General features: G+C 33.2%; 2 protein-coding genes across 2 annotated transcripts; both read right to left on the bottom strand.

Annotated features, from left to right (window-relative positions):
- Nucleotides 1-7204: 7204 nt before the first annotated feature.
- Nucleotides 7205-8691, bottom strand: LOTGIDRAFT_165991 (hypothetical protein; the record flags this gene model as incomplete). Its single annotated transcript, XM_009063038.1, has 4 exons — nt 7205-7292; nt 7645-7825; nt 8101-8149; nt 8659-8691. The coding sequence occupies 4 exons, from the start codon at nt 8689-8691 to the stop codon at nt 7205-7207; spliced, it is 351 nt and encodes a 116-aa protein (XP_009061286.1).
- Nucleotides 8692-13115: 4424 nt separating this feature from the next.
- LOTGIDRAFT_165992 (hypothetical protein) lies at nt 13116-18650 on the bottom strand (the record flags this gene model as incomplete). Its single annotated transcript, XM_009063039.1, has 3 exons — nt 13116-13237; nt 16648-17049; nt 18566-18650. The coding sequence occupies 3 exons, from the start codon at nt 18648-18650 to the stop codon at nt 13116-13118; spliced, it is 609 nt and encodes a 202-aa protein (XP_009061287.1).
- Nucleotides 18651-19055: the final 405 nt, after the last annotated feature.

Genomic DNA, 19055 nt, shown 5'->3' on the forward strand with positions numbered 1-19055 from the left:
GCAAATACAATTCATAAGTTTAAAGACTGTTNTGCTAGATTTGGAATACCAGAATTGTTGACCACTGACAACGGTCCACAGTTCAGTTCTGCTGAGTTTAATAGATTTTGTAATGATTATGGTATAAACCATGTCACAACCAGTCCTTACTTCGCCTCAGCTAATGGTGAAGCGGAAAGAGCGGTCCAGACTGCAAAGAAGATTTTAAGCCAAGATGATCCAATATTAGCTTTATTGGTTTACAGATCAACGCCCTTGCAAACTACAGGTGCAAGTCCTGCTCAATTATTAATGGGAAGACAACTCCGTACAACTTTACCAACTTTATCCAGACATTTAAAACCAAGATGGCCGAATCTTAAAAATGTGAGGGGAAGGGACAAAGATCATAAAGAAAGGACAAAGCAAAATTTTGATAACCATAATTCCTCACGTGATTTGAAAGAACTTAACCCAGGTGACAATATTATAGTGAAGTTAGATTGGGAAAAAAGTGGAACTCCAGGAGTCGTAATACGCAAATGTGCTCAACCGCGTTCATATATGATTAGGACAAAATACGGATTATTCCGAAGAAATCGTAGACATTTATTTCTTGCTAATAAAGTTCGATTTGCTGCTAATGCGTTCGATGAAGATTTTGATCCGATTGATATAGATATTCGAGTTAACAATCATCAGGATGTGAATCCACCGGATCCACCTCCTGATATTCCGCAACTTCCAGTTCGTGTAGAACAACCTGTCTTGCGTCGCTCAGGTCGTACAATTGTTAAACCTGCGCGATATCGTGATTAAATAGCAGTACATCGAAATTTATGTTGTGTATTAAAAGTTATTAAGTAAATAACAGAATAATCGTGTAAATTGAAAAGATTATTATTAGTGTATGCATTTCAGATCAAACTAGTGATACATAGTTTTAAAATAGTTATTTAAATTAAAAGGAGGGAGATGTTGAGAATATGAACACTAGTTTGATAAAGACTATAGTAGAATATTGATATAGACTATAGATTGCATGCATGGTCAGTATTAGTATTATAAAGTTTGCAGTCATCCTTGCTAGTCATGTAACATGTGCTTGATGTCTTATATATAAATCTTATTAATGCAATAGCTGTTTTCATTCCATCCTGATGAGCGAATGCCAGTCGGCCTCTGGTGATTCGACAACTCATACTAAATGGACCGACGGACGGACGGACGGACGGACGGCCATGGGTGACGGCAATATTCGCCCCCATTCCATGTGGGCGTATAAATAGGTTTGGTGGAGGATCAAGGGCAAGTGGCAAGACGGAGATCAGACATGAGTGACCTGTTTAATGTCATAACTCGGCTGGAACTGAATATTACTACGTCGACCTCGATCTACATCTTGTAGCTTATTTCGTTTATTTCCATAATATTTTATTTTCATACTTTATTAAGATTTCCTTTCATATACCTTCATCACAGCCATAGTGAGGGGCGTCTTGCTGTTGTATATATACTAATCTTTTGAATGTAGTCCAAAACATCAGCAAAATTTGGTTATTTAACAAAGTTGGGTATTTGTCATTTTCGGTCTGTATGTTTTTCTGAAGTATAGACCGAAAATGACAAGTACCGAACTTTTCCAAATAACCAAATTTTGCTCAAACCTGACAAATTTTTCAATATAGAGGACTACTATACTAAGAGTGTTCATATCCATATAAATTTCTATCTTGCATGGAACATGAACATTATGGCGGGGGAAAGCGTCAAAAGCCTAATGCTATGCAGAAATGTCTAATTCACAAATGTAATATAATGCAATAAAAATACCTAAAACGTCTTATGCAAAAGATAATATACAAGAAACCTCTAATACAAAATACCTTATACGTTAAATGCAAAATACATTGAACAAGAAACCTCTAATACAAAATACATATTACCTCTAATGCACAATTGATTTTACAACTTGAAACATCTACCATAAGCATTAGACGACATATCTCGTTTGCATTACCTACATTTCTTCACTGTAATATCTTTATTTAGGTCAAGGTCGAAGTATTTTTTTAATCGATACAATAGTTTCCCCAAATTAAGGGGAAAAATTTCGTGTATTGTTGTACAACCGGAAGTGCGGTTCCTTATGAATAAAATCTTTCAATTGACACTTCGTCATTACTTCAGTGGCCGGCAATTTTTGTGGCCGATGGATACCCTCATTTTTGGATTGATTGTAATTGTAATTAAATCAAAAAACGAAAAATTTGTAATTCATTTCTTATTCAAATAAAGCCTCTAAAAGTCGTGTAATAAATAGAATCATTACATAGTTCCAATATGGATATTGGAAAATGGTCAATTTTTTCCAATGGTCTTCCTGGAATTATGAATGCAATTGTTGGTGCCATTGAGGTCCTGAGATGCCAATCTAACATATTAAGGTGTACAATGAGGAGAAATGCTTTTTATTCCTACAATTGCTAAAAAATGGCCAGTGACGAATATCCAATATGGCGGACCGGCCAGTCAAAGACAAAGCCCCTACATGGCCTATTTTTGCACAGTCCACAGTAATGGGGGTGGGGCATATTTTTGGATGGAATTGGCACAAACTCAATCACATAGTGCCTTCAAACTCGTGAATATCGGTAAAATTGCAACATAATGTTATTTTGATGCCTAACTGTGTTACTGGCCAGTCAATGACGAAGCCTATACATGGCCAATTTTTGATAAATGGCCAATTTTTTCCGATGGTCTGCTAAGGAATTATAAATGAAATTTTTGGTGCTAGTGAAGTCCTAAGATGTCAATCTGACATAATAATATTCAAGTGTACAATGGGGAGAAATGCTGTTTATTCCTATAATTTCTATAATATGGCCAGTGACGGATATCCAATATTGAGGACTGGCCAGTCAAAGACAAAGCCCCTACATGGCCAATTTTTGCACAGTCCACAGTAATGGGGGTGGGGCAGATTTTTGAATGGAATTGGCACAAACTCAATCACATGGTGCCTTCAGACCTGTGAATATCGCTAAAATTCCAATATAATTTTATTTTCATGTCTAACTGTGTTACTGGCCAGTCAATAACGAACCCTATACATGGCCAATTTTTGATAAATGGCCAATTTTTCCGATGGTCTTCTAAGGAATTATGAATGAAATTTTTGGTGCCAGTGTTATCCCCCTTAATTTGGGAGAAACTATTGTATCGATTAGAAAATACTTCGACCTTGACATTGACCTAAATAAAGATATTACAGTGAAGAAATGTAGGTAATGCAAACGAGATATGTCGTCTAATGCTTATGGTAGATGTTTCACGTTGTAAAATCAATTGTGCATTAGAGGTAATATGTATTTTGTATTAGAGGTTTCTTGTTTAATGTATTTTGCATTTAACGTATAAGGTATTTTGTATCAGAGATTTCTTGTATGTTATCTTTTGCATAAGACGTTTTAGGTATTTGTTATTGCATTATATTACATTTGTGTTTTGAATTAGACATTTGAGCATAGCATTAGGTTTTTGCCGGTTTCCCCCGCCATAGAACATTGGCTGTCTAAACATGTAAGAATTAACTGTCATAGTTAAGGAAATAGGTAAGGAAATAAATGATATATTCCTCTTTTAGGCCATATTCACGAATAGTTTTGGTCTCTTCCTACTTATTAGACCCCAGACAGGGAATTGGAAAAAACTCATAAAACCAAATAAAGAAATTTACTTTAAAACAAATGGAACTTAATATACCAGACCACGGCACAAAAAATATTCATGTCCAAATTTCTGTCCTTACAGTTACAAAGTTGGCATTTGTGAAAAACTCCAATATCTGCCATATGTTAGGTAATACTAATACGTTATGAAATATGAGCGATTTACTCTGTATAGGCAATATAACTAAGTAACCCAATTTAACTACTATTATTAGACCCTAGGGCTTGAAAAAACATATTTATCTAATTTAAAACCGTTACTGAAAAAAAAAATAGAAATTTTTAATACATTATATACGGACCACTCCACGAAAAGTGTTCATATCCAAATATATTTCTAGATTTTACAAAGCCGAAATTTGTAGGGAATATCCACATTTAGCCTGGTAGGAGAACTCGCATTTTTCACGACACGAAAATTCACAAAGGAATTATATTCGTTTTATTTGAAAGTACGAGTCTAGTTGACTTCCCCGAGAAAAGTCCCAAAGGATCAGACTTTATGGCGGATTGAATTCCATGAATTCACTCCTTTTGACTCGAAAATCAGAATTTTCACAGTAACTTTTGACTTGGAAAAATAATTCCTCAAAAATTATTTTTGTTTTATTTGAAAGAACACGCCAAGGATAATATCGATGAAAAGTGGCCAAGTGGAACAAATAATCTTGCATTTATTATAGAGGCAGGAAAGAATTATTTTTTCAGATTATTAATGACCTTAATATTCTCTTTTCGATGATATATTACAAAAATGCATGATCACTTCTTGAACAAAAGTATTTATCCCACATCAATGCAGTTTTCATAATTTCAATGTTCCCTCTTTAACGATGTGGGCTTGTTATAAAAATTCAAATCATTAGATTTTGATAAATGTTTAAAAAATCGAAATTTTCTGGTTTTACCTCTGAATAATATATATGTTATCCTTAGTGTGAAGTTGATTGACAGGTGTTAAGTGTTTTTAAACAATCAAAAAGTTTATTGACAGGTGTTAAGTGTTTTTAAACCCTTAAAAAATCTTGCAAAATTTGTGTGTATGCCTCAATTTTAAGCTGTGAATTCGCAATTCAAACCGTTGGACTTCTTTTTCTATCTTAATTAGAAATATGCAAGTGTTTCTAAAGGAGAGTATCTATTATAAACAGACGGTGTATATTGAAGAATACACTTTCTTTAAACAAAAACCCTCCATTTTATAGACTGTCATTGGCTTGTCTAGAAGTGAACTCGTCAACAAAATTTGATGAGAGGAATGGTCTACAAAAGTCACATGATCAAAATCCTATCAGGGATTACAGATCTGATTATCTATGTGTGTTGTTTTTGTCAATTGGATAATTGGAGAGGTTTATCGTGATGCGGCATGAATTAGTTCCATTATTTTTTACAAATTGAGAATATTGCGGAGACATTTGTAGAAGTTTCAAAAGTTCAAAATCCATGGGATAAGTTCTCGTTGCCATACCTGGCGCTGATCACAGGTCAAGTCGGTAATTATTTTTCATTTGGTTTCTTGTTTTTTTTTCAGCTCTTGGAAAAGACGAAACAATTGGGAAAAATTGGGTCATTTAGCAAAGTTAGGTCTTTGTCTTGACGGTGATCAGTAATGGTGTAATAATATGTTCAATTATTAACATGATAATGTACAGAACACATACATCTACACTCTATGCTTCGATTAAGAGGACCATCATTCTTATCGTATCCTTCGCTTGTGCAGATACACTGGTTGGTGCTGTTGCAATGGCATTTAATATTTTTGTCTTTTCCAATATTGAAGTGTCTGTTGCCGCGATGTTCAATAGGAATACCTGTTCTGCCTGCTGATCGCTATCTCACTATCAGTAAACTCTATCGAAGACTTATCTTTATGTAAATTGATAATTTGATTGCTTCGTTTGGCATTAGTGTGTTCATTAAAATTCATTCAAATGTGAGGAACTGTGTTGGAAAGCACTGTCCACAGTGCCACAGTAAAGTTTTTCATCATCTCTGCAATTACGTCATTCGAAGTTTCTCGAACTTAGTTCTTGTGAATGGATGGGGTATCCAAAATCATCGTTGAATCCATATGTATATCACATGTACAGTAAAACTGTCAATTCAGCGGTAAAAAACGCATTTTCAAATCAGACATATTTGAAATCATAACTTAAACCTAGATGTTTCTGATTTTTATTCTCATAAGTCTTACTAAAACAGAGGTATGGGGTTAGACATATATTTTAATCTAAGACTAAGAATACTTTGTGTATCAAGAGGCATTTTGTTGATGTACCGCTTCGTCAAAGTAATATGGATTGTACGATATGGTGATAAACATTTATTGAACACCATACAAAATTACAAAGAAAATTTGACTAATAATAGATGTTTCGTAGGCTACTGTTTTCACCAAGTTTAGTTACAGGGAAAGCCTCTCATAAAAATTGTCATACGTCGAGCTTTTAGGGTAGAACGAGAGCCAAAAGTCAAGCACACAGCGTTATAGCATTAGACAGTCTTTGGTGATGGCCAGAATCAAATTTTAACTTTCAATTATTATGAAGTTTTACAGGATGTACCGACAATGTATTACTTAATGTGTAATAATAAATATTTTGATTTTTTTTTTAATCTACAATAAAGATATATGAGTGTTTAATACGTGGATGTCATCCACATAGATTTAAGCCAGTGCTGACAACTGCCCTAGCACTTTTGTGATATACCCAATTTGCACCTCCCTATCACCTAAGGAAAACAAACTATAATCCCAAACGAGATCAAAGGTCATTGGATCCCATGGATGATGTATAATCATGACGTCGTGTAGACAGTTGTAATGGCGGCATTGCGAAGCTGAGCCATCTAATTCTATCAGTTGATCTCCGTGTCCAAGCGATCTCATTGTATCTGAAATCACAATTCGACAGAATATTTATGTTTCAGAACTGAAATACACATGAGGAGTAACACAGAATTGATGGTATTTCATTATAATAACCTAATGATTTGGTGTATTTAGTATAAGATTATGGCTACAGAGTTTGCGCTGCAGTTATTTGAAGTTATATGCAAATTAAATACAAATGACCAAAATGCTGTACATTATGAAATGAAATGTAACAAAAAGTACTTAATTGCATTTCTTGAGTAAAGAGATCCTACTTTAGCATAAACAAAATATTCTTTATGCAATTTTACTCTCGCCGCAGAACTCAATCCACCTTTAAAGGAAGAATAAGGTTAGATATTCATTCATTCAGTTTTCATAGACATCGCTTATTTTTCCTCCAAAGCTCACTTTTCCAGCTGATGTAGAAAATGAAACTGATAACTGTTGTGAGTTGTGGTGCTCTGGTTACAGTGGTAAAACGGAAACTCGACACTTTTCGAAATTTTGAAATTATTATATTGAATGTTTAGATACCTGCTCCATCAAGATTGAAATATACTACTTTATTATCAGTTTGATGAGAACTATCCATATTTCTATCGTAGAGTTATTGGAAAAATTCATTGGCTACAAATGCACCACTAGAGTGGGCAGCTACCATAATCATTTTTGGATTTCGGTTAGCTAATAGATGGCTAGAATAACAAATGTTTATAGAAGGAAAGAAACATATTAAAAAAAAGAGAATGAAGATGGAAAAAGACGTGTGGGAAACGAGGGAAAAGACGCCATCACCGACTACACAATGAACAATGAACAGCACAGTTAACCAGTGTGTAGTCAAGATGTATTCACGCAATTGTGTCATTTCTGACAGAGTGAAACCGGTGAAAATCCAAACGTATACTCAGACCCCTCCCTCCAAAAAATTTTAACTGACTTAAATGCCATGCCTTTGAAACATTTTCCCCTCTGAGACACTCTTGAGTTACCGGATACATATACAGGTTTTCCTTAAAATTAGTTAAATTTTGCTGAGTTACTTACGAAATGAGTCTAGAATTTCCAATTTCCTTAGTTCTGTACAAAGAATCATTGGGACCTTTGACAGCGTAAACTTTTCCTACATTTAGTGATCGTAATGTTGAATGAGTTACCAATCTATCGACCCAATGTCGTGCTAATGTATCTGATACACTCCACCCAGCATAAGCAATGAGAACATTGTCTGAAAAAAATGACAATTATATCTTTTTATAATTATCTACATTTTAATTCGAGTCAACGATACAAATATTTTACATTTAGCATTGTCGGTTCAGAATATTCGGCGAGCTTCCTAAATATTTAGTATAAATAGACTGATTCTGTCCGTAATCTGATATCGTAATTTTTCATTCACATTTCCGGGACAATAAGTATCGATTTCTGCACCAATGAACCATTTATACAAATAATCTAGTTGTCCATAAATTATTTGTCATAGACAAAGATTGAACTCACTTCCATAGCCATAGTCCCGATACGCTACTCCAGTACCTAGTTCACTCCACTGAAAAATATTGCATCTCTTTATATTTAGGCGGTGGGTTTTGCACAATATATGAAGACATTTACAGTAATTTGGAGGTAAAAAAGAAACAGTTATTTAGTTAATCATTTATGACAGGTTCCAAGACTAACATTCTTTTGTTAATAAAATTTAAGAATACAGAAATATTACATGCTTATTTAAAGCATACTGAAGATTTGAGAGGAACGCATTGAGAAATATAAGTGTGTAAGAAATTGTGAACTACCTGTGTACCTGCTGCAACAGAAGGAAGGAATATTCCAAAAATGAGAGCCAACATGGCTGTCGATATAATCTTGACCGCGTTTTAAAACATATTTCATTTTTCACACAGTTCTAACGATAGCGTTTCTGGGTGTAACTTTAACGTAAATCGAGTTGGGAGATTGGTTTTAATATAAATTATATCTTTTGGTCAGGAAATTTGTTCTACATATTTTAGTTGACATTTGGTGGTTTGCCCTTGAGTGAAAGACTAAAAAACTTACACCCAGTCGCACTCTTGGTCTCAAGCTTCTCATGTCTCAAAATATAAACTCTGAAAAATATATTTTATTGAAGATATGTGACAAACAATACGAGTTAATGATATGATCATTCATGGATTACTTTTATGGGCTTCGGATTTTCATTTAATAATTTTCTGAGAATCTATGGCCAAGTATACATTCATTTAAACTGAGAAAATTTAGATGCATCACCACGAACAGGCACATCTACAGCTTCATTATTAATAGGCTCACTTACTAAAAACTCCTCTATAGGGTTATGTATGACTATCAATGGTATTTGCTTCCCCGTTTGTTATCATATTTTAATTTTTTTTTTTCGATTTTTCCACAGGGCACACAGCCGAGGCTTTATCAACTGAAACAACATTTCTACATTTGTTGACCTTCTGTAGTGGCAACGTTGTTAATGAATATAAATTGGAACATTTTTGCAAAGCCGATATTTGCTCATTACCAAATTTGCAAAAAGTAAAGAATCGGCTTTAGTAGTCGAATTTTTGGATCGATTTTCTTCGGATTTTCAATTTTGGAATCTTCATGTAATATCTGATATGAAAGCGGAATTCATAATTCGAAAATTTGTCGCACACTTTTCAGACGAAATTTGCAATTTTTGACCTAAATTTTTTTTTTGCTTTTTGTCCGATTAATATGAAATTTCTTACGTAAAGACAGATCACTAAAGTAAACATTATGGTACAGTCAAATTATTTGCTTCACTTCCGGTTTAAACGTGAAATCGATTTTAACTTCAGGTTAAATAGCTTCCGGTGTTTTTGATAAATTATAAATTTTTGAAATTATGCTGATCGGTAGCCATCAAAATTCTACAGCCGATTTTAAAATCCAGACCGGAAGTGACACTTTGGCCGCCATATTGTTATGACCGACATTTATAAAACTCAAAATGGGACCTAAGAATCGGACGCGCATAATTTTGATGTGTATGTAATCTGCAATCGATTTCTCACAAAAACTATTTAATTTCGCTTTTGCTTTTTTGCAAATTCTTTCTTACTTTTTCATTTCGTGACCTTGACTTTTAATAACCTTGATCTTAATAAGGTCAAAGGTCATTGACGATGACTATCAGTTGATACTTTGACATTTGAAATCCGACACCCACTGTCCGAAAACAGACAAATTCGCAACTTTAGACTGCTCTAGCTCGTGACCTAATTAACCTAGAGGAATAATTTTTGCTCTTCATGTTCTTTCCAGTGATATAACAATAGTTTTTTAATGCAAAATTCAAATTCGTGATTTTTTTTAAATTTGAGTGTTTTTACAATATTTTCCCTTCTGTTTGTATGTATATCTTATGATGACCTATTTGCTTGAAATTCGGAATACAAGTATACATTTTATATATAAATTAACTTATGACTAAAAATTCGAGATTGGCGTGGCACATCCGGGTCAAATTACTTATTATGTATATTTATGTGCAGGACTATAACTTGCATACAATATATTTGTTCAAAAAAGAACATTGCACACAATTACCACACCCTCTTGGCCAATGTGTGTAAAGTTGTTTCACCTTCTTAAAAAAGGAACATATTTTCAATTTTTGACCTCGACTCTAAAGGACCTTGACCTTTGTAGGATCGAAGGTCATTGACCTTGCTTAAAGACTAATACCTTCATATTTTAACTTGTGGTTTTATACCGTTTGTATTTCAAAGTTTGATGACTGACATCTCGCGACCTAGACCTTTGTTGACCTTCCCTTAACACGGTTAAAGGTCATTGATCTTTCATATAAGACCAATCGCTGAATATATCAATATCTTGATGTACGTGGGGGTGTTTAGCTCTATATTGATAATAGGTTTCTGATTGTCTCGTGGTTAATAGAATAACAGAACTCTTATTCATATAACAGGTGTAATAGGTTTAATATATATATACAATATTTACAGTTGATATTCTAGTTTTTAATACATCTTTCTTTTTTTAGACCACATATCTTTGGGTCTTATATAGCCCTATCCCGGTTGCTACCTAAACAATGCAACCATTGGCTTAAAACTTAATAAGGGCAGGTTACTAATTGTAATTAATTATATTAAATACTAATCTCTCCTTATATCTAAATCAGCTTAATTAAGATGATAATCCTCTCTTTCACACTATGTTATGGGTAAATTTAACTAGCTATAATAATTATACAGAGATGAATAGACAAACAACATAATACCACATAGTTTTAACATGAGGTAAGCAAATATTCATATATGAGATATTGCTTGGTGATACATATTTGATGTCTGACTTCTACTTCCGATTTTACAACCTTTCAAAAACAAGATAATGTTTCACATCTTTTGACTATTAATATTGAGCCATTATAAAGCCAAACACTAAAACTAGGTCAATCTATTTAATTTCAAATTAAAATAAAATCGGTTGATCAATAAGATACATATATATAAATTGCAAATATTTTCAGGTATAATTTTCGACATTTTTGATAATGAAAGCTTTTGACAAAATGGCGGAATACCCCTTTAAGTACATAATATGAACAAATACACCCTTATTATATCTTATTATATCTGGCAAATTACTTGAATGTACAGTTCACGATAGAACTATCTGAGTTGTAACCTGATACATCCTGTACATTTTCTATATCATTAAAATAATCATTCAAAGATTGAAAAAAATCATCAGTTTCACACATATTAATCAAATTAGTCATTGAACTATTATTGTCCTGCTTTGATTTCTCTGGTCGCAATCTGGAAACAGTAGGTCACTCGTCTTTCTTTGTCACATCACGGGGTTCGTTTGGGCACTTGCACCTCAAAATTATTAAAAATTATGTTCTTTAACGTACTTACTAAATCATGAAACAACCGACGAAAACGTGAAACGACCAGGAACCGACGTTAAACTATGTTGATATGAGTTCTAAGCATGCCAATCTGGCCGAACATGTACTTCTTTTTAGGAAAATGTGCTTGGGAAAAGTGCACTTGACCTATTTTTGCGAGACGTCTTTCATATTTCCTAGTTGGGTGCATTTCGTCTGTGATTTAACGCACATAACTCACACCTGATTCAGTTTAATATAAAACATTGTTAATACATATAACATTTTATAGTGTTTATATAGTTTAAAGAGACACTCTGATACATGAAGTTTGTAAATAGTCAACAAATATGCTAAATTTCGTTTTAGAGACATAAAACTGGTAGTAAAAATCATGAACGGTAGCCTTATTCCCTTAAATTTCTTAAAAAAGAGCTTAAAAAGAAGAAACAGGAAAATAATAATAGACATGAATGTAATAAAAAAAATATCAAGGAATGATCACTCTAATTCACTTCCCCAAATGCATATTTTTTTTTTTAATCAATAACTTGTTTAGTTTAATTACCTTGCTTAGAATTTATCGCAAAATAGTTTGTGGTCGTTTTCTGTAGTTTTCGTTTCAAGTTTCGTCTTAACTACAAGCACACTTTCTAATCACTACTACAGAGAGACAACTCTCTTTTACATATTATATATAACTCAGAACGCAACCACATAAAGTGGCTCTTGACTGGCTGAAAATTGTTTTGTAGATAATCTACTGACAACAATTCCAGAAGATAGCTTGCCAGGCAAGGTAACATACGCCCACTACCAGCTGTCAGAATGATAACAAAATCTTTAGTGGCTTAATAATAAATTTTCAAATAATCTTAAAATCATTCCTAAGACAAGGCAAAAACCTGAAACAGTTCATCAAGTTATCATGAAATTGAAACATGAACAATGTCTCATCGCTGTAAACACAAAGGCAATAACTCGGAAACTGTTGATTCGATTTTTACCAATTTCTAACTTGACAGAGATCTCATCATGTTTGATCAAGATTGGATAAAAAACTGTAGTCTCTATCGTGCCTGCAAGCCGAATTTGACAAAATTTTACTAAGTCAAGGGCAATAACTCTGAAACCGTTCATCCGTTTATTACCGCACTTGACCAACATCTCATCAAAATATAGATGCATACCAAGTTTCATCAAGATCGGATAAAAATTGTAGTCTCTATCATGCCTACAAGTCAAATTTGACGAGTTTTTACTAAGTCAAGGGCAATAACTCTGAAACTGTTCATCTGATTATTACCAATTTCGAACTTGATCGAGATCTCATCAATATATACATGAATACCAAGTTTCATCAAGATCGGATAAAACTGTAGCCTCTATCGCACCTACAAGAAATGTGAACGACGGACGGACGGACGGACGGACAGGGGCGACGGCAATATACGTCCACATTTCAATGTGGGCGTATTAAAAGCATTGTACACTAGACATTCTTCCAGTGGTTTTTTGAAATTTCTGTTTCAGTTCGGTTTGTTTCCAATGTTTCACGAGTGAAAGTTCCAATTTTAGAATGTGTACAAGCATGAACAGTCAAATTTTCTTCTCAGAAAAGTTGTTTTGTATGTGTTTGGTCCACAGAATGTTGGCCAGCAGAAGAACTCGATGCATGACTATCGTCAGGATTAACATTATTGGGAGATTTACCATGTCTATTATAATGACCAACTGCAAAATAAAAATTAAAAAATAGAATGAAACCAATGGTGAACATAAACATAATTTGCAGACGTAACGTTGTAATTAAAGATGGGTTTTCATTTTTTTAGTGTCAAATTAAGCAAACTATTTGATTAGTCGGTATTTCTAAAGAATTATCATATATTCTTAATTATATCACATGTATGTAAAAAAGTTTTAACTTATTATAAAGGCCATGTATGAGTAATATCTGAACGTCTGAATAAACAAAAAAAAAAAAACTTTTTGATCTTTCTTGATAGGTCACTCAATGGAATTCTGCTGGCAATTATCTTCAAATTTAGCTAATTATGAATTATGAACATTAGACCAGTGAGACACAATGGTATTTATCCATGTCATTTGAACACCTCAACTTATAGGTGTTAGCATTTTCTTTTTCATAAATGAAAATAAGGGAAACCATCTTTAAGAATGGATATGGAACTCTTTAACGTTGTAAAAGTGTTGGAATATGGAACTATGTGAGGTTGCAATTATATGAATGTGGGAATATGAAACTATGTGAGGTTGTAATTATATGAATGTGGGAATTTGGAACTATGTGGGGTTGTAATAACATGGATGTGGGAATATGGAACTATGTAAGTTTGTAATTATTTGAATGTAGGAATATGAAACTATGTGAGGTTATAATTAAGTAGAAATATGGAACTATCTGAGGTTATAATTATATGAATGTAGGAATATGGAACTATGTGGGGTTGTAATTATATGAATGTGGGAATATGGAACTATCAGGGTTGTAATTATATGAATGTGACAATATGGAACTATGTGGGGTTGTAATTATATGAATGTGGGAATATAGAACTATGTGAAGTTGTAATTACATGAATGTGGGAATTTGGAACTATGTGGGGTTGTAATAACATGGATGTGGGAATATGGAACTATGTAAGTTTGTAATTATTTGAATGTAGGAATATGAAACTATGTGAGGTTGTAATTATATGAATGTGGGAATAAGGAACTATGTGAGGATGTAATTATATCAATGTGGGAATATGGAGCTATGTGAGGTTGTAATAATATAAATGTGGGAATATGGAACTATGTGAGGTTGTAATTATATGAATGTGGGAATTTGGAACTATGTGAGGTTGTAATTACATGAATGTGAGAATATGGAACTATGTGAGGTTGTAATTATATGAATGTGGGAATATAGAACTATGTGAAGTTGTAATTATATGAATGTGGGGATGTGGTACTATGTGGGGTTGTAATTATGGAAATATGGAAATATGTGAGTTTGTAATTATATGAATGTGGGAATATGGAACTATGTAACGTTGTATTTTACAAGGAATAGGGAATTATATGAGGTTATTATTAAAAAGGAATATGGAACTGAAAACATTGTAAATATGAACTGTGTAAAGTAAATTATCCGGGAATACAGAACTATGTGAGGTTATAACTAAGTAGAAATATGGAACTATCTGAGGTTATAATTATATGAATGTGGAAATATGGAACTATGTGGGGTTGTAATTATATCAATGTGGGAATATGGAACTATGTGGGGTTGTAATTATATGAATGTGGGAATATGAAACTATGTGAGGTTGTAATTATATTAATGTGGGAATAAGGAACTATGTGAGGTTGTAATTATATGGATGTTGGAATATGGAACTATGTGAGGTTGTAATTATATGAATGTGGGAATATGGGACTATGTGAGGTTCTAATTATATGAATGTGGGAATATGGAACTATGTGAGGTTGTAATTATATGAATGTGGGAATATGGAACTATGTGAAATTGTAATTATATGAATGTGGGAATATGGAACTATGTGAGGTTGTAATTATATGAATGTGGGAATATGGAACTATCAGGGGTTGTAATTATATGAATGTGAGAATATGGAACTATTTGGGGTTATAATTATATGAATGTGAGAATATGGAACTATGTGAGGTTGTAATTATATGAATGTGGGAATATGGAACTATGTGAAGTTGTAATTACATGAATGTGGGAATTTGGAACTATGGGGTTGTAATAACTTGGATGTGGGAATATGTAACTATGTAAGGTTGTAATTATTTGAATGTAGGAATATGAAACTATGTGAGGTTGTTATTATATGAATGTGGGAATAAGGAACTATGTGAAGATGTAATTATATGCATGTGGGAATATGGAACTATGTGAGATTGTAATTATATGAAGGTGGGAATATGGAATTATGTGAGGTTGTAATTATATGAATGTGAGAATATGGAACTATGTGAGGTTGTAATTATATGAATGTGGTAATATGGAACTATGAGGGGTTGTAATTATATGAATGTGGGAATATGAACTATGTGAGGTTGTAATTATATTAATGTGGGAATATGGAACTATATGAGGTTGTAATTAAATGAATGTGGGAATAAGACTATGTGAGGTTATAATTACATGAATGTGGGAATTTAGAACTATGTGGGGTTGTAATTATATGAATGTGGGGATTTAGAACTATGTGGGGTTGTAATTATATGAATGTGGGAATATGGAACTATGTGAGGTTGTAATTATATGAATGTGGGAATATGAACTATGTGAGGTTGTTATTACATGAATGTGGGAATATGGAACTATGTGAGGTTATAATTACATGAATCTGGGAATTTGGAACTATGTGAGGTTGTAATTATATGAATGTGGGAATATGGAACTATGTGGGGTTGTAATTATATGAATGTGGGAATGTGGAACTATGCGAGGTTGTAATTATATAAATGTGGGAATATGGAACTATGTGTGGTTGTAATTATATGAATGTGGGAATATGGAACTATGTGAGGTTATAATTATATGAATGTGGGAACATGGAACTATGTGAGGTTGTAATTATATGAATGTGGGAATATGGAACTATGTGAGGTTGTATTTTACAAGGAATAGGGAACTATATGAGGTTGTTATTAAAAAGGGATATGGAACTGAAAACATTGTTAATATGAACTGTGTGAAGTAAATTATCTGGGAATACAGAACTATGTGAGGTTTTAACTAAGTAGAAATATGGAACTATCTGAGGTTGGTATTAAGAAGGAATATGGAATTATGGACGTTATAATCAAAAAGGAATATAGAATTATAGCAGTGTTGAGATAGAACACGTTGTAATTAAATAGGAATATGGAACTAAAAAGAAAGATGGGTATTGGGTACATGGTAGTTTAGTAGGGATAGAGATATTGAAGAAAACCTTAAAGGCGACTCATATACACGAAGACGTGGATTCAATTTTGCTCGTTAATATCTTGAGGAAATTTTGGTTGCTGTGAAAAAAGTAGCAGTTCTAGATGCATGTTGCAAGTCTCACTCTCTAAGCTACACCTTAGCAGTTCACAAAAATAAATGTTTATCTTACGTGCATCGTTTTCACCGAGTGTCTGCATTGTTACTTCTGCTCTGAATATTTTAAACCATAACTTTAAAGGCACTTTGTCCTTAAACGTGAATATGTCGGATCCATTATGACGAACAGTGTAATTTTCATCCATATAGAAATCAAACTGGCCCTCTTTGGAATTTAAATACCAGATCGACTTTTTCGACTCTTTTTGTTCGCATGAGTTGTCAAAACTCGTTATAAGTAATTCCATAAACCAGTAGGAAACAGCTCCTTGTTTTTTCACAATTAATCTTACAGAATCATGTGGTTTAAACGGTTTTTCTTTATTACAAAGAATTCCAGGAAAGGTGTCATTTAAACCAGCTTCACCATGTTCATTGACGACACAGTTTGAACCAAGTGGTCGCAGCATACAATCTGGAATAAAACCACACTATATTGATGGTATGCTTATAATATGATACTGATAGGTGCAATAAGGTGCTTATCTTGAAATATGTACATATTTTAAAGATGGGTTTCCTTATTTTTTGGTGTCAAATTAAACAAACTATTTGAATTATCATGTATTCTTAATCATACCATTATTTTCTTATTGCATGTAATTATGAGTTTTAACCAATCATAAATGTCCATGTATATACAGTCTGGATAAACACAAAAAAGACTTTGTGACTTTTCTTTTCGGTCGCTCATTGGAATTCTGCTGGTAATTTAGCTAATTATGAATTAATTATGGACATGTGAGACAAACAAACAAACACCTCTACTTTCTATGAAAATGAGGGAACCCATCTTTGAATGGCATGTGGCAATTTTAAGTACGATATATAAACACAGTGTTATTGAACAACAATCACTGTTTACATTAATACTTATTATTAAGTAAGAGATGAAATGGTTTATTAGTAAGCCTACATTACATATTTTTTAATAGCTACGATAAGAGCTACATATTTCTTATAAAAACATACAAATGCTGATTGAATAAATTAATTGACAAAGGTAAATTAATCAAAAATAATTAATTGAAGATTACAATGTTTTAAAATAACTATACATATAGTTTAGTTGAAATATTTTATTAACTGAATTATATAGAATGCATGCGATAATCAACACCTTCATCTCTGTTTAGGGTAGGATGATATCTTCTGATGTTGATAGCTTCATGCAGTCTCCTGGTTTTATCTATATGCTTATTGATTGTCAGTGTCTTGGTCAAATTTGACTCCTATATATGCATTTCCACAGAAACACTCAACTTGCTAGACACGTCTACTTGGCTTTTGGTTGTTGGGGAGATTCAATATACCCTTGGCTCTGAGCACATCTCTAAGTTGCCGAAGAACACTGTTTCAATATCAACTGACTTCTTCCGGATCTTCTTGATTTGGTATGATGCCTTGGTCTGTTGGGATTAGGCTGTTGGTTGTTGGGTTTTGCCATCAATATTGATCGAAAAGCTTCAAAGGTTGAAGGGTAAATGTTGTTCAAACAGAATACAATCTTGATGTGTCGTAATTCTTGTTGAAAGTATTCTGGGTCACAAATCCTTTTAGCTCATTCTGACGAGTGTCGCGACGGCTGCCCTTTTGACATGTTCTTAATAATAAATATTAATGTATATATGTGTTTGCCCATCATCTCTTATCATTCTGTACTTGAAGACGACGGGGAAAACACGTCGAAATGTTGCACAAAACTTCAACCAGTGATTATTGTTCCATAAAGCTGTGCTTATATTTAAACAATATTTGAATTGCAAAAGTTGTTTGAATTTAAGACGCGAAGCCAGAAAACTATTCGGCAAGTCGTTTTTTTGTTTTGTCTCGGCAAGATAATGGCATAGTAAAAACAAACGCCTTGATATAAGGCCGACTTCCTAACACAACATGCACAAAAAGGAGTGAGAAACGCCCTTGCATCATACCTTCAAGTTTAATTTTGATGTCGCCAAATTTTATATCAAAAAATATGGAGGTATCTTGAAAATCATCTAATCCTGTAAAGGCCATTTCATTGAATCCGTTTATGATGGATATTCTTCCATATTTGGTTATCACTATCGTTCCAGTACCATTTCGTTCTTTCCTGCATTCTATTCTAGGTTTCAGCTTAAAATGTCTTTCATTATCTATAAAGAAGTCAGAGGAGAAATACAGGGTTGTATCTAAAAGCAGTGCTTCTCAGCCTCATTGAGATCATTCCTCCCCGGAAGAGTTTTTTTTCCAAATATATTCCTCCCCAAAATAAATTAGTCATATTAAAACGAAGTCACATAGAACAAGGCTCACTAAGCATGAAATTATATGGCATTAACATTCTGTAATAACATGAATCACATTTGGTTCTAGAATCCGGAGAATGGTCTATATATAATATGGTCAAGCTTATTGACAGAAGTAACTATTGTTTACCTT

This window comes from Lottia gigantea (genome assembly GCF_000327385.1).
Source record: "Lottia gigantea unplaced genomic scaffold LOTGIsca_55, whole genome shotgun sequence".
Lineage (NCBI taxonomy): Eukaryota > Metazoa > Mollusca > Gastropoda > Lottiidae > Lottia > Lottia gigantea.